We start from the raw sequence: 13,620 nt of genomic DNA, 5'->3' as shown, positions 1-13,620 counted from the left end.
CCTGCATTGCAGGAGGTTGGACTAAATGATCCTTTTGGTTCCTTCCAGCTCTATGATTCTGTGACTAGTCACATCAGTTGCTCCTCCCATTTTTTGTCTCTGGCCTCACCCACTACTAGCATGGTCCCCACAAAGGAATTCAGCCGAAAGTATGTTCACCCCGCCACCCTGCTATAGTATTTTATTGCATACAATTCCATACAATAAAATACAAAACAAAACAAGAAAATAATAAAAGAAGCAATAAAAATGCAATTAAAAATCGATATGAATATTTCACATGATGTATGAACTGCCTCCCATGTTCCACCACACATGTTAATGCACACACAGTGTTAATGAATGAAGTTTGTGGGCCCTCCTGCAAATCATTTTGCCTCCCAGCTGAGCTACGAAAAGTGAAAGCAAGCTCAGCTGAAAGCAGGAAGGGGGGGGGGAGGCAGGGATCCAGAGTGCAGACTCCAGAGGAATTATGAAGCCCTTTCTTCCCTCTCCTCTGGTTAAAAACTGCCTGATTGCTGCCCAGGCTTTACCCAGTTGCCATGAGAACTTGCAACATGCACAACTGTAGGTCGTTCTGGTTGCAACTGAGAATCGCAGAGCCTCGCATTGTTCTTTGAAGTTTCCCTTTTATTTAAATATATAGATATATAGATATATTAACACAGGTTGGAAAAATAAACGAATCCAAATCAACAGTGTTTTGAACTGTTGAAACAGCAGTCAGGATATAGATACACAGGTTAGTTTATGCAGTTCTCCCGCCTGCAGCCGCCCCCTATACACAACCAATGCGTTCCCAAGTAAAACAGGGTCATTTGGTCCCCACCCCACCCCACCCAATGAAGAAAATAACCACTGTGCTTCGAAAATCACAAACGGCACCACACTTTCTCAGGCACCGGGGAACATCTAGAGTGGTGCATGACCAAACAGGACAGGGAAGAGGTATATTTTGGCTCTCAAGGGGTTGCAGAGATGTACCGTTTTGTGGAGACACCGAGGCACCCAGCCTCCTGCTGCTGTTCATGAAGCACACACAGTTATTATTATTTTCTCTTGATCTTCCCTTCACTGGCAAACTCCTCACTGTTTTCATAACAATGCTGCCTCAGGATGGAGCCTATTATAATTCTAGCATCTCCCTCCCTCCAACACAGAATAGCACAGCCAGCAGTGCGATGATACGGGTGCATAACGTTTCAGCAGGAACATCGCAGGCGGCTACTGGCTAGTATGTGTGACGCCACTCACACCCCTCATCTTGAGATTGATTCGTACGCAATATAAATTTGCTGAGGAATTACTAGGTTTCCCAAATAAGCACTCTGGTAATCCCAGTAAGCGAGACGGCGAGGTTTTTTTGTTTTTTAAGAGCACTGCGTTGCATTGAAACCAACATAAGAAGTCAGTCACTACTAAGAGGGTGGAACGTCACATTATGTGGAAAAAAACGCAGGGTTTCCAGCTTCGTCTGTTCCTTTTGGCACGTGTGCAGACAGGACACTTCCAGGGGAGGCAGGTGGAAAGCTTTAACCCTTCCTCGAGTTGCCCGTTCTCAAAAATGGCCTCACGGAATCCTTATCACCCCCAACTCCGGCTCAGTTTGGTTGAGGAAAGAATGAGGTTTTTTTGTGAGGGGTGCAGTTGTAGTGGGAAATCAACAGATACCAGAATACTACCTACCTCTCCCCAAGAAAGTTGCCACAAATTCACATTCAAAGATAGGTTTGCCAAGGAAGTTCTGCCTTCAAATGTTTTGGGGACTCACCCATTATAAGACTCAGTCATTTCAAAATATTTTCTTGACTCCCCTTTCCTTTCAAAAACAAGATGGGTTCCTAATCATTTGTACAAGCGTCAGAAATCCTGTTCTGCCTGCTTCCGAGGTGTGGAGAGCTCTCTAGATCCAGCCCCGCTACAGTCCATTCTCTAGATTAGCCCCTCTTCCGTTCGGGACATTTCAGTGGGTGGAAGGATGGCTTTGGCCCACAAGGATGGGGAACCTGTGGCCTTCCAGATGTTGTTGGACTACAGTTCCCATCATTCCCAGGTCACAGTCACGGACGATGGGAGTTGTAGTATTAACAACAACCAGGCGCACAAACGAAAGAATTCCGTAAGACTTTGTGCTAAGGAAGGATGTTTACGCTGGTGGGTTTCGTTTCAGACTGGCTTGCGCCATTCTGGACTGAATTAAAAAAACACAACAATATAGACCTACCCCAATGGGCTGTAGTCAAGTCAATCAATTTGAGGAAACAGCTAATTCCGCTGCTTCAAGTAAACTTCTTGGAGAAAATAGGCCGAAGGACAAAAGTAGACATTTCAGTACCACAGCTATACATCACAAGATGGGGTTTTTAGGAGTCCCTCGAGGCCATAGTATCACAGAAGTGTCACATCCACGACTGCTGCTAGCGGTCAGCCTAGTTAGTCAGCTACAAGAGCCCTGAGATTAAGGTGGGGACATTGTCCAAAGCACCCTCCCCTCTCACTGCTCTCTGGAACGCCAGGTGAAAACTGTACCTGAATAGGAGACCAATGTGATGTGTTCTAACTGTGGAAGGGGCTAGCTGCTGTTTGCCACAGAGGGCCTCCCCTCCGGACCGCTTTCCTCAGCATTAGGGAGCGACAAAGAGCGATGGCCATTGCGATGGCCTTCTACTCATCCCTCAGCAAGAGGGGAAGATGTTCGTAGGTGAACGTGAGAGAGAAATTAAAAGGGTGTCCACTTCAGATCTGGCACACAGAGAGACAAAGATCTAGCGCATGACCCTGGGCAAAGAGAACCGTTTCCTCTTGAGTTCCTATCTCTGATTCAGGGGCGGGGAGCCTGTGGCCCTCCGGACTACAACTCCTATCATTCCTAATTACTGACCGTTCCGACTAGGGCTGATGGGAGTTGGGATTCCAACAGCATTTGGGAGGCCAAAGCTCTGCTCTTCTTCCTGGAACAGGAATGCACACCACAAAAGCAGTGTTTGCCGGCACCCGCAGTGGCAGGCCAGAAGTTTGAAAGGATAGAGAAGGCATTCATTCTGCCTCAGAACCGGAACGCTTAAGTTTTTTATTCTCGCTTGAGGCAGAAGGCATGGGACGTTCTGGCTCTATCCGGACAAGAGAGGGGTTTCACTTGAAAGATATCACATGGGTATTAGACAATATTCAGAGAAGGAAATGAATCTGAGAAAGCTTTTACAGAAAGGGTTGCGCGCAACACGTTTTTAGAAAATGTCTTGAATCCTGAGGACGTTTCCTAGATGAAATGAGAGTGTTTCTGCTGAAAATGAGATTGCAGCTTGCTCTGAATGTGGTTGCAATGTAGAATTATTTCCTGCAACTATTTTTAAAAAAATGAATGATCTGATTTGCCACTTTCTTGTCTATCACAACATGGAGATAAGAGAGAGGGATCAAGCGGATCTCCTGGATCTCAAGGAGCTGGAGGGAGAGGGATGATCTAGCAGGGAAAGGGGACATCACAAAAGGGATTAATGAGAAAGAGGGGGATATGTTCTAGGTTCCAGAGACTCAAAATCAAAGCATGTTTTATGCATCACTGCTTGCGGCTAACAGAGGCGTGTTCAGGGGAGAGGTTAAATTGTATTTGTGTTTGTGGAAGGGAGTGGGGATAACCCAGTGAGAACATCTGGTTTGGGGGCATTCTGGGCATGCATCAGAGACCGTGGATCTTGAAGGGAAGAAGGGGGGGGGGAGACAGAAATGTAAGGTATATAACTTGGAAAAGACCTGACTGTGGACCTCACGTAGCTGCATCATAGGATGGATTCCACACAAGAAGGTGGTGTTTGTTTTAGGAGATCACAAGAGACATACATGATCCCAACAGAACTGAAGAATGAAGAGTGTTGAGCTGATCTGGAAAGATGTGCTGACCTAGGAATGTGGAGGCCTTGTCAGAAATGAGGAAAGGAATAATGTTCCTACGAACACAACTGCCACATCCACTCCAGTGGTCCCTAGTTCCCACGGCAAGCATGGCGCAATATAAACTTCCCATCCCCTGTCAAGAAAAACACAAACAGGACCTTGGAAGAGAGGCTGATTGGGCCTATGGCTGGCAGCCTCGATTGCAAGTCTGTACAGGTAACCAAGATGCCTGCAGGTGAACATTAATATTCTGGGAAACTTGGGTCACCCTCTTGCGAGGCAATAGGGCACACCTCAGGTGCAGGTGTGTGGTAAAGGTAGACATTTGTATCGCTGCGCGGCTCAAGCACACCTGGGCCGCAGAGAGGCGTGCCGAGATCCTCTCTCAATCACACACAGATCCTTTGGGCAACACACGGCCCACACTGCAAGCTGATCTGGTAGCATAAAATCTCAATATTGCTGAAGGTGTTTGGGGTGAGTATCAAGAAAACAGGGCAAATAGGAGCTAGACTCTCCTGCTGCTGGAAAAAGGTCTAGATGCTGGTGAGGAGCAGGTGGAATCTAGCTGAAATTCCAGGCTCAGAACTGCTTATCCCTGAGGTTTGGGATGGAGGGGAAGATCAACTTTCTAAACAGCCACCCTGCCCCTTCAGAATAAGCTAGGGAGAGGCAGCCCGTTTCTAACAGGGAGTCCTCAGCAGTCCACCCCCATCCAGATTCCTCCTCAGTAGTTTTACATATTTCCTGATACTGCCCTCCAGAAGTTCCTGGACTCCAACTCCCATCAGCCCCGGCAAGCCCAGCCAATAACCAGGGATGATGGGAACTGTAGTCCAACCATCTCTGGAAGGTTCCATGATGGGTACCCCTGCTCTAAGTTGTGGGAGGCTTTCATGACTTTCTGGAATCTTCCTCCCCTAGATTAGATGTCATACCAATTAGAACACTTCCTGCCGAACCCCAGTCCTCCCATTGGCTCCTTTGAATCCTCTTGTGCAGGTGCAATAGGTCTCTCTCATAGGATCTGGCCCATAGTTCTCAAATCCACCCCGCCCTAGCCTCAGATAAATCCACTCTCTGGTCCCAGTTAAGATAGGATGTTCTCCATCCCACTGGATTCATCCCTAGTACCCACTTGCCCCAGCCTGAGGCGGGGGCAAGAAAATGCAATGTGGCATCTACTGGCCCTTCCCAGATCATTTTCCCTGCCCTCTCCCTTCCACCCTCCAAAGTGATTGTCCAAAGCCTCTTGCCCTCACATGCTGGGCCACCAGAGCAGAAAGCTGCACTTGCTTGCTGTTTAAGATCAAAGCACAGCTCCCAGTGTCCATTCTAGACGACTCACACTGGATCTAGGGACGCCTCTGCTAAAACGAGGACCCCACTGACTGATGAAATCACCAGTCTTTGCAGATTATAGGAACTGGGTATGTGCGGACCACCCCATCAATGCTTCTTCAAAACTGCCAGCCAAACATGCTCTACAGAGGCATGTCCATGACCCTGTCATTGAACCCTTGAGTCCCCTCACCTTCCCGCCAAATTTAGTTCCCAAGATCCACTGGGGGCAGACAAGACAGGAAAACCAGGTTCAGACTGGTTTGGATGTGGGGTGCACCCCACACCCTCGTGCCCCATGGTTTCTTCAAGGCCCCTCTAGGTGGTCATAGTTGTGATGGTTTTCCCTCCCTTTGCTCCCCAAAAAGCCATTCACAAATGGGCATTGGAACACCTGCGCGGGGGATGGGACATACATACATTTTTGCAAACATACACCCGCTGCACAACACTCTCTATTCCCTCCTCTTTTGTGCGTGTCTGCCCAGCCATCCTAAATGGGGACCACATCAGCTGCGCTCTTTGGCTTCATCCCCCAATTCTACCCCGAACAGCCGCAGGAGGCGGGCCAACACAGTCTTCCTCCTTATAGCGGTGGCGACTGCTTGCCTGTGCCGGCTGCCGACAGTTCCTCTTCCTTGGCTGGCTGGGGGCTGATGGGCTCTTTCTCCTCTGGGGGCTCAAACCCGCCGGCCTGGATACTGACACACAAGACCAGGGTCTGCAGGAAGCCGTAGAGGCAGGCAAACTGCACCAGGTACTCCTGCACCAGCCACAGGGCCAAGTACATCCCGTAAGCGGTGACTAAGAAGCAGGCAAAGCCGTGGAGCCAGACCTTCAGAGGGCCCCCGAATCCCAGGATATCCAAAACCAGCCGGAAGGCCGGGGACGAGGCACAGAGCAAAGTCACCACGCACAGGTCAAAGAGGTGGCGGGTGAAGTTGAAGCAGATCTGCAAGTGCTCTGGCGATTCGACGGATGCTTTCGGCGGTGAGAGGTGCTGAGGTATCCCGGCCAATAGGGAGCCCTCTCCAGCAGCGGAACTTTGGCCCCAGCCAATAGCACCCAAGAGGCGTTGGCTGCTCCACCATCTTGGTTTTGGGGGCGCCGTGCTTTCCTCCAGCTCCCACTGCAATTCCTCCTCTTCCTTTTTCACGTCCTTCGCCTTTCCTCGTCGCCAAGGCAGTCCAGGGAGCCATGACTTGGCTCTGCTGAGGAACATGGCGCAGGGAGAGGATGCACAGATATATTATTATAATATAGATAAATATATGTAAACAAACTAAAGAGCAGGCGTGGGAGCTATACACCCAGAGCAACCAAAGTTCACTTGGGACCCAAGGTTCTCGAAGATCAGCTCCCTGCCACGAAGAATATGGCCTAGCATGGCATTTTCCACTCCTCCTGCTCACATCTGCTGCTTCAGATGTCAAGGCTGGTGGCTCAGTCTTCAAGGAAACCACAATTGTGGGTTATCCATAAATCTTGGCTCTTCCGGGCTTGGAGCTGTCCTAGATGCTGGCTGCCGAGAACACGAATCTCCTGTGTCCAAGCAAATACATATGTTGGAGAACGGTTTGCTCACACAGAGGGAAGCTGAACTTCCTGCCACATCACACTGATTTTTTCAACACTCCTGGCAAACTGACCATCTTAGGGCATGCAGGCCGCTTCCCCAAATGGACATGGTGGGTTCAGTTCCCTGTTTCCAAAAGGGTGTATTTGTGTCTCCCAAAATAAAAAAAATCTCAGCTTCTTATTAGTTCAGGGGCTCCAAAGTCTCGCATCATGCTGCCTCAAATAAATGATGGGATCTTTCGCTCCAGAACAGCCTCCCCTATGAAATAAAGAAAGAAATTTTCAGTCAGCGAACTGACCGCAGGGGGGACAGAATGGCAATTAAGGGGAGATTTCTGATTTAACCTACTTCTTATCTTGAAAAATGGTGGTAAGAGTGACCCATGGGCTTGCTGCAAAGGTGAACATGGTTTTAAATGCTGAAAACGGAAGACTAAAAGGCGAATAAACTTTAATTCTCATCCTTCATGAAGATTTTCCGTCTAGCTAGCAGGAAATGTTACGGACCCCCCAAATACTGACAAGGCCCTGATATTAACTGTGGGTTATCGTCAGCTAAGTTTTACTCAGAGACACTGAAAATAACATGAGTAACTTAGAGCCATTCACTTCAATAGGCCCACGATGAGTAAAACTATGTGAAACGTAACTGAATACCATACTATGTTCCCTGGTAGTTTCTCTAGGGAGATTATCATTTTTTTAAAAAAAAACTGATCACATGATCAGTTCCCAAAAGCTGATTCTCACCAATTCTCAATACTGATTTTATCCAATAATAAAATTATTATTTCATTGATCAGGTTTGTATCCTCACCCTTCGCCACAGGCTCCCAGGGCAGGCTACACAAATCACAAAAAAACGTTGAATACAAATAATAAAAGAGCAGCTAAAACTTTAAAAGAATGCAGTTGAACAGCAAGCAGTGAAAAACAGCAACAGCACGACCAGCACAGGGCTCAAGACCTCCCAAAGGTCTCAAGAGAGAAGTGTATCTTCAAGCAGTACCAGAACCAGACATACTTTAGAGAGGAGGTAATTCTGAAGATGGGCATCTACTTCTAAGAAGGCTTTACAGTGGTACCTCGGGATACATACGCTTCAGGTTACAGACTCCACTAATCCAGAAATAGTGCTTCAGATTAAGAACTTTGCTTCAGGATGAGAACAGAAATTGTGCTCTGGCGACGCGGCAGCAGCAGGAGGCCCCATTGGCTAAAGTGGTGCTTCAGGTTAAGAACAGTTTCAGGTTAAGAACGGACCTCCGGAACGAATTAAGTACTTAACCTGAGGTACCACTGTACTTGGTGATGGAACTCTTGAGAAGGACCTCTCCTGTTGACCATAACACACAGGCAGGTTCCGTTACAGAGAGAGGCGTTCCTTCAGATATTTGGGCCCCACATCATTTAGGGCTTTACACAGACCCCATTCCAAGTGCTGGTTTGGACCTATAAAACCTTAAAACAGAGCCACAATGCCTCAAGGAACGCCTCTCTCCATATGAAACAATCCAGACTCTCCTCGTTCATCATCTGAGGCCCTTCTTCACGTGCCTCCTCTGTGAGAGGTCCGGAGGGTAGCAAAAATGAGAACGGGGTCTTTTCTGAAGCGGCTCCCCATGTGTGTGATGCTCTCCCCAGGGAGGCTCGTCTGGCACCTTCATTATACAACTGGATATAACAGTTGCAGCTTCCAAACTGTCTTCAGGAGCAGCACACTGCAATAATCCAACTTGGAGGTGTAACCAGAGAATGGGCAACTGTGGCAAAGCAAAACCAAAATGCAGCCCTTTGCCCAAGTGAGCTTTGGCAGGCAAGGCAGTGATTAAGGGCCAGTTTAAAATCAAATTATTATCCTGGATTCGACTACTTCAGAATGCAGGTAGGGGGGACGAATCTTGAAAGCACTGCGTGCGTGTTCCTACATGTAAAAAAGCAGCATGCTGGGAAACAGTTCAACCTCGCCTTCTCTGTATTTGTCCATCTAACAGGAGGATTTTCTGGTGGGGAAGCACTCAGACCTAATTTCCTGCAGTGGTACGCTCCAAAAAAACCGAAAATCCCTTTACATCACTCGAATCTGCTGCTTGTATACACTGACCCTAATCTCTGTCTCTGTCTCAGAATACAAATGCACTCTATCAGCCACTCCCAATCCCTTGATTGCTTTGGAATTTAATTGCAAAACTCCGAAAAGGGGTTTTATACCTCCAGAATCTTAGGTTGACCTATCTTAGTTTCTCTCTGCTCTCCCCCCCCACCCCCACCCCAATAATCTCTTTTGGATGGCATGAACCCAAAATGTGCAATTAGTTGAAAACAAGCAGATGGATATCCACCATCTGTAGCCGCAAAACAAGATCTGCATGGCGTAATAGATATTTTGCAACACCAAGCCGAAACCTGTTTCTATAATCGTCTATGCATTTCTGCTGCTGTAGGGGGAAATATGCCAACAAGGAGCCCTCAAGACGAACAAAAACCTCATTTAAACTCTCAGAAAAGTGACTTCCCCAACCTGGTGCTGGCTGAGGCTGATGGGAATTGTAGTCCAAAACACCTGGAAGGAACCAGTCTGGTTTGCATAAACAAACATGGTGGCCCTCCAGATAGGTATAGTTGGACCACAACTCCCATCAGGCCCGGGCAGTGTGGCCCACAGAAAGGAATGATGGGAGCTGGAGATCAATGGCATCAAGGGTTAAATACATCAGCTACCCCTGAATTACCTGTTGGGGGGGGCAGGAGAGAACATATATACCACTCTAAGTTTCCCATTATCCAACAGCTTGTATGAAACTAGGGGTCAGAGGTGAATTTAGGGGAGGCCGACTGGTTCACCCACACTGGGCACTGAACAGAGAGGGCGCCGCAACAATGTCAAAAGAGATTGGGAGGGGGGATTTGGGTGTCATACAGGATGTCGTGGAAATGTGAAAGCCCAAAGTTCGCCACTGCTAGGGGTTCACCAAGAGTGTCCCAGAGCGCCTCAGAAGAGCTACCAATGAAAGAGAATGCCTCTGAACATGTTCAGAGTGCTTTCCTGTTCACCACTGAATAACCACAACTCGTGTTTGAGGCTGAGGTAAAGGGCATGACTTTCACGCACCGTCAGATTTTCTAGCCAATCCATGTCAGATATACAGCAGCTTGCTTTCTTTTAAAAAACTGACTTTGGAAAGCCTTGATTATCTCTCGTATTCTGCTTATTATATTGGCTGTTGGCTCTGCTGGTTCATCTTTTATCTCAGTTGTCTCTTACGTACACTGATTTTACATATATTAATGGGGTTGTGGCCCCTCCAGCCCAAGTCAAGGGTTGGAACTACAGTGGTAAAGGTAAAGGGACCCCTGACCATTAGGTCCAGTCGTGACCAACTCTGTGGTTGTGGCACTCATCTCGCTTTATTGGCCGAGGGAGCCAGCATACAGCTTCCGGGTCATGTGGCCAGCATGAATAAGCCACTTCTGGCGAACCAAAGCAGCGCACGGAAACACCGTTTACCTTCCCACCGGAGCGGTACCTATTTATCTACTTGCACTTTGATGTGCTTTTGAACTGCTAGGTTGGCAGGAGCACGGACTGAGCAACGGGAGTTCACCCCGTCGCGGGGATTCGAACCGCCAACCTTCTGATCGGCAAGTCCTAGGCTCTGTGGTTTAACCCACAGCACCACCCGCATCCCTAACTACAGTGATACCTCGGGTTAAGGACTTAATTCGTTCCAGAGGTCCATTCTTAACCTGAAACTGTTCTTAACCTGAAGCACCACTTTAGCTAATGGGGCCTCCTGCCGCTGCGCCGGAGCACGATTTCTGTTCTCATCCCGAAGCAAAGTTCTTAACCCGAGGTACTATTTCTGGGTTAGCGGAGTCTGTAACCTGAAGCATATGTAACCTGAAGCGTCTGTAACCCAAGGTGCCACTGTACTGAAATGAACGATTGTGGCTAAACTTGGGGCCAACGGTTTCGATGGACCTGCTCCGGATAGGGCTAGCAAGGGACCCAACAACCCTTTGCAGAAAACGAGAATGAACGAAACAATCATAAAACCCACAAATGGCTTCACAACCACCCCACAAGCACAAAATACTTCAGGCACATGGAAGACGAATCAAACCTCAAAACATGCGTCTCTGTGTGTTAATGAAATGGCAAGGCTGCACCTTCTGCTGTGGTAATATTTGTGTGAGACAGGAAGCGAGGATGCGCTTGGGATTCCTCGTGAGCCACTTTCAGATTGGGCTGGGAGTCTGGTCTAGGTGTAATTATGGCGCCATATGCTCTGGTTGGGGGATCCCATTCCCACCAGTGTGGTTTTATTCGGCTTAGAGGGGATTGCGCCTGAGGAGCTGTCGGTTATTAAGAGCGGGAGCCTCATGGCGGGGAAGATTTCTGGCGTTATATGTCATTTGCTCTCTGCAGCTCTGGAGTGTGCAGCAAGCATGACTTTTGCGATACTAATCGGAAAAGGTGCCTCAACCGGAAAAAGGTGCCTCAACATGTGTACATTTATAGCATAATAGTCTCTTTATAGAAGCATCCTGTATCGACTGCTTTTAAGTTCTTAAAACAATCAATGTGTGTGTGTCTGCAGGGCTACCTTCTGCAGTGCTGTGCAATAAGGATACTTGGGGTTTTATATAAGGCATTTCAAGAAAGCAAGATATCTCTCACAACACATTTAACTCTGCAACGTTTCAAACCGTGTGTGTTGGGGGTTGTCAACCAACATCTGGTCTATTTATAGGCTTCATGAGATTCCCGGTGGAGGGAACTGCCTTCTTAGGCCTTTATTGCAAATAATAATAATACTCCCCCCTCCCTTCTAAATTAAATAATCCTTGCAAACCCTCACCTGAATCCTAATCGATGCAGCCACACACACCAAAAAAAAAAAAAAAGCAAATTCCCCCAACCCCCAGAGCTGCTCCCTTAGCTCAAAGATTCCTCCCTCCCCAGAGAATCTGTACACCCCCCTCCCTAAGCGACTGCACCCAACGATCCTAATTAGGGCCGATCTCCCGATCATCCCCACCCCCCAAAATAAACCCCTCCAGGAATATCCACCACCCGCTTGCCGGAGAGACCGCAGCGCTGCAACACGCGCGCCCCCCCCTTCCACACACACACGCGTTTAGCACGTACCGGGTGAGATCCAGAGAAGCGATGCCTCCGTAGCAACTTTTTCCCCTTCCCCTCCCTACGGATTTCTTTCTCCTTCCCTTCCGATTTCAGCTTTTTATCTTGCAGTGTAGGGCGGTTTGATTTCATTCCTTTCCTCCACCTCCCCTGGAAGGTAGCAATGCTCTTCTTTTTAATGTCCCCTACCTTGTTTTTTTAATATATAAATATATGTGTGTGTCCAAACTCCAGCAAAAGAGGGACTTTCCGGAGGATCTTTGGCCCCGCCGAGCAAAGGGAGAGAAGGAAGGGGAGAGACTAGCCCAGCCCTAGATGGAGGAAAGGGGGGGGAGGAGACGCGGGGAGGGGGGGGAGAAAGAGAGAAGTCTCTTCCTTGGGATTTTCTGGTAGGACTGGATTAGGGAGAAGCGCCACCCCAAAGGCGGGAGGAGCCTCTAGGGAGGGGTCAACTGGGAAGGAGGGGCTACCTGGGGGGTGGAGGAAGTGGGAGAACTGGAAGGGCGGACTGGGTGTCGGAGGGAGCGGGAGGGGCTGGGAGCTGGCGCTGCCCGGACTCCTGGGTTCCCTGCGAGGGCGTCATGATCATTATGGTTCATTCATTGCTGTGAGTCAAATGCAACAGTCCCAGAGGCAGTGTGAAGTGGGGTGTTGAAATTGCAGTCTCAGGCAGGGGTCAGCAAACTTTTTCAGCAGGGGGCCGGTCCACTGTCCCTCAGAACTTGTGGGGGGCCGGATTATATTCTGAAATGAAAAGAAAAAAATGAACGAATTCCTATGCCCCACAAATAGCCCAGAGATGCATTTTAAATCAAAGCACACATTCTACTCATGTAGAAACACCAGGCAGGCCCCACAAATAACCCAGAGATGCATTTTAAATCAAAGCACACATTCTACTCATGTAAAAAAAACGCTGATTCCCGGACCGTCCACGGGCCGGATTTAGAAGGCGATTGGGCTGGATCCGGCCCCCGGGCCTTAGTTTGCCTACCCATGGTCAGGTATAGGAGGAATCCTCCAAAAAACAAAAGTTTCAGGTTTCAAAAGGAATTAGGCCTGTGGTTCCCAACCTTTTTTTTTAGCCATGCATCTCTAAAATTCTGATGACCCCCCCATTTGACATATAATTCTTATTATTCAAAAAGTGAACTCCTGTTCACGTGGAGGAAGCCTAAAAGGCCATTAACTGTTAATAACTTGTTCTCAGATTGCCCCCCTTAAAAATCAAATTTCCCCTCTGTGGGGTGGGTGCTCCACGTTGTGGAACCACGGGATTAGGCTGTAGTAGTAGCAGTAATGCGGTTGGGTTGAGGGGGCGGGGAGCAAGAGCTGGAGGCCCGTAAGTTTTAGGAAGGGGCCGATGGGAGCCAGGACTCCTGGGTTCTCCTAAGAAAGGGCTGGGTGGGAGCCAGGGTTCTCCTAAGAAAGCGCTAGTACGATAGCAGTAGAATAATAATAATAATAATTTATTATTTATACCCCGCCCATCTGGCTGAGTTTCCCCAGCCATTCTGGGCGGCTTCCAATCAAGTGTTAAAAACAATACAGCATTAAATATTAAAAACTTCCCTGAACAGGGCTGCCTTCAGGTGCCTTTTAAAAAGAAGATAGCTGCTTATTTCCTTCACATCTGAAGGGAGGGCGTTCCACAGGGCGGG

General features: G+C 48.3%; 1 protein-coding gene across 1 annotated transcript; it reads right to left on the bottom strand.

The window, feature by feature from the left end:
* Positions 1-609: 609 nt before the first annotated feature.
* On the bottom strand, positions 610-12,385 carry LOC310756271 (uncharacterized protein C6orf47 homolog). Its single transcript, XM_083599991.1, has 2 exons — positions 11,966-12,385; positions 610-7,072 (listed from the first exon to the last, which is right to left on the bottom strand). Exon 2 carries the CDS (start codon positions 6,455-6,457, stop codon positions 5,822-5,824), a length of 636 nt encoding a protein of 211 aa, XP_083456117.1. The 5' UTR covers positions 6,458-7,072; positions 11,966-12,385; the 3' UTR covers positions 610-5,821.
* Between the last annotated feature and the right edge of the window lie 1,235 nt (positions 12,386-13,620).

This window comes from Podarcis filfolensis, assembly GCF_964270895.1.
Source record: "Podarcis filfolensis genome assembly, chromosome: 2".
NCBI classification, from domain to species: Eukaryota; Metazoa; Chordata; class Lepidosauria; order Squamata; family Lacertidae; genus Podarcis; species Podarcis filfolensis.
Note: the sequence above shows the minus strand (reverse complement) of the source record. Positions and strands in the feature narration are given on the sequence as shown.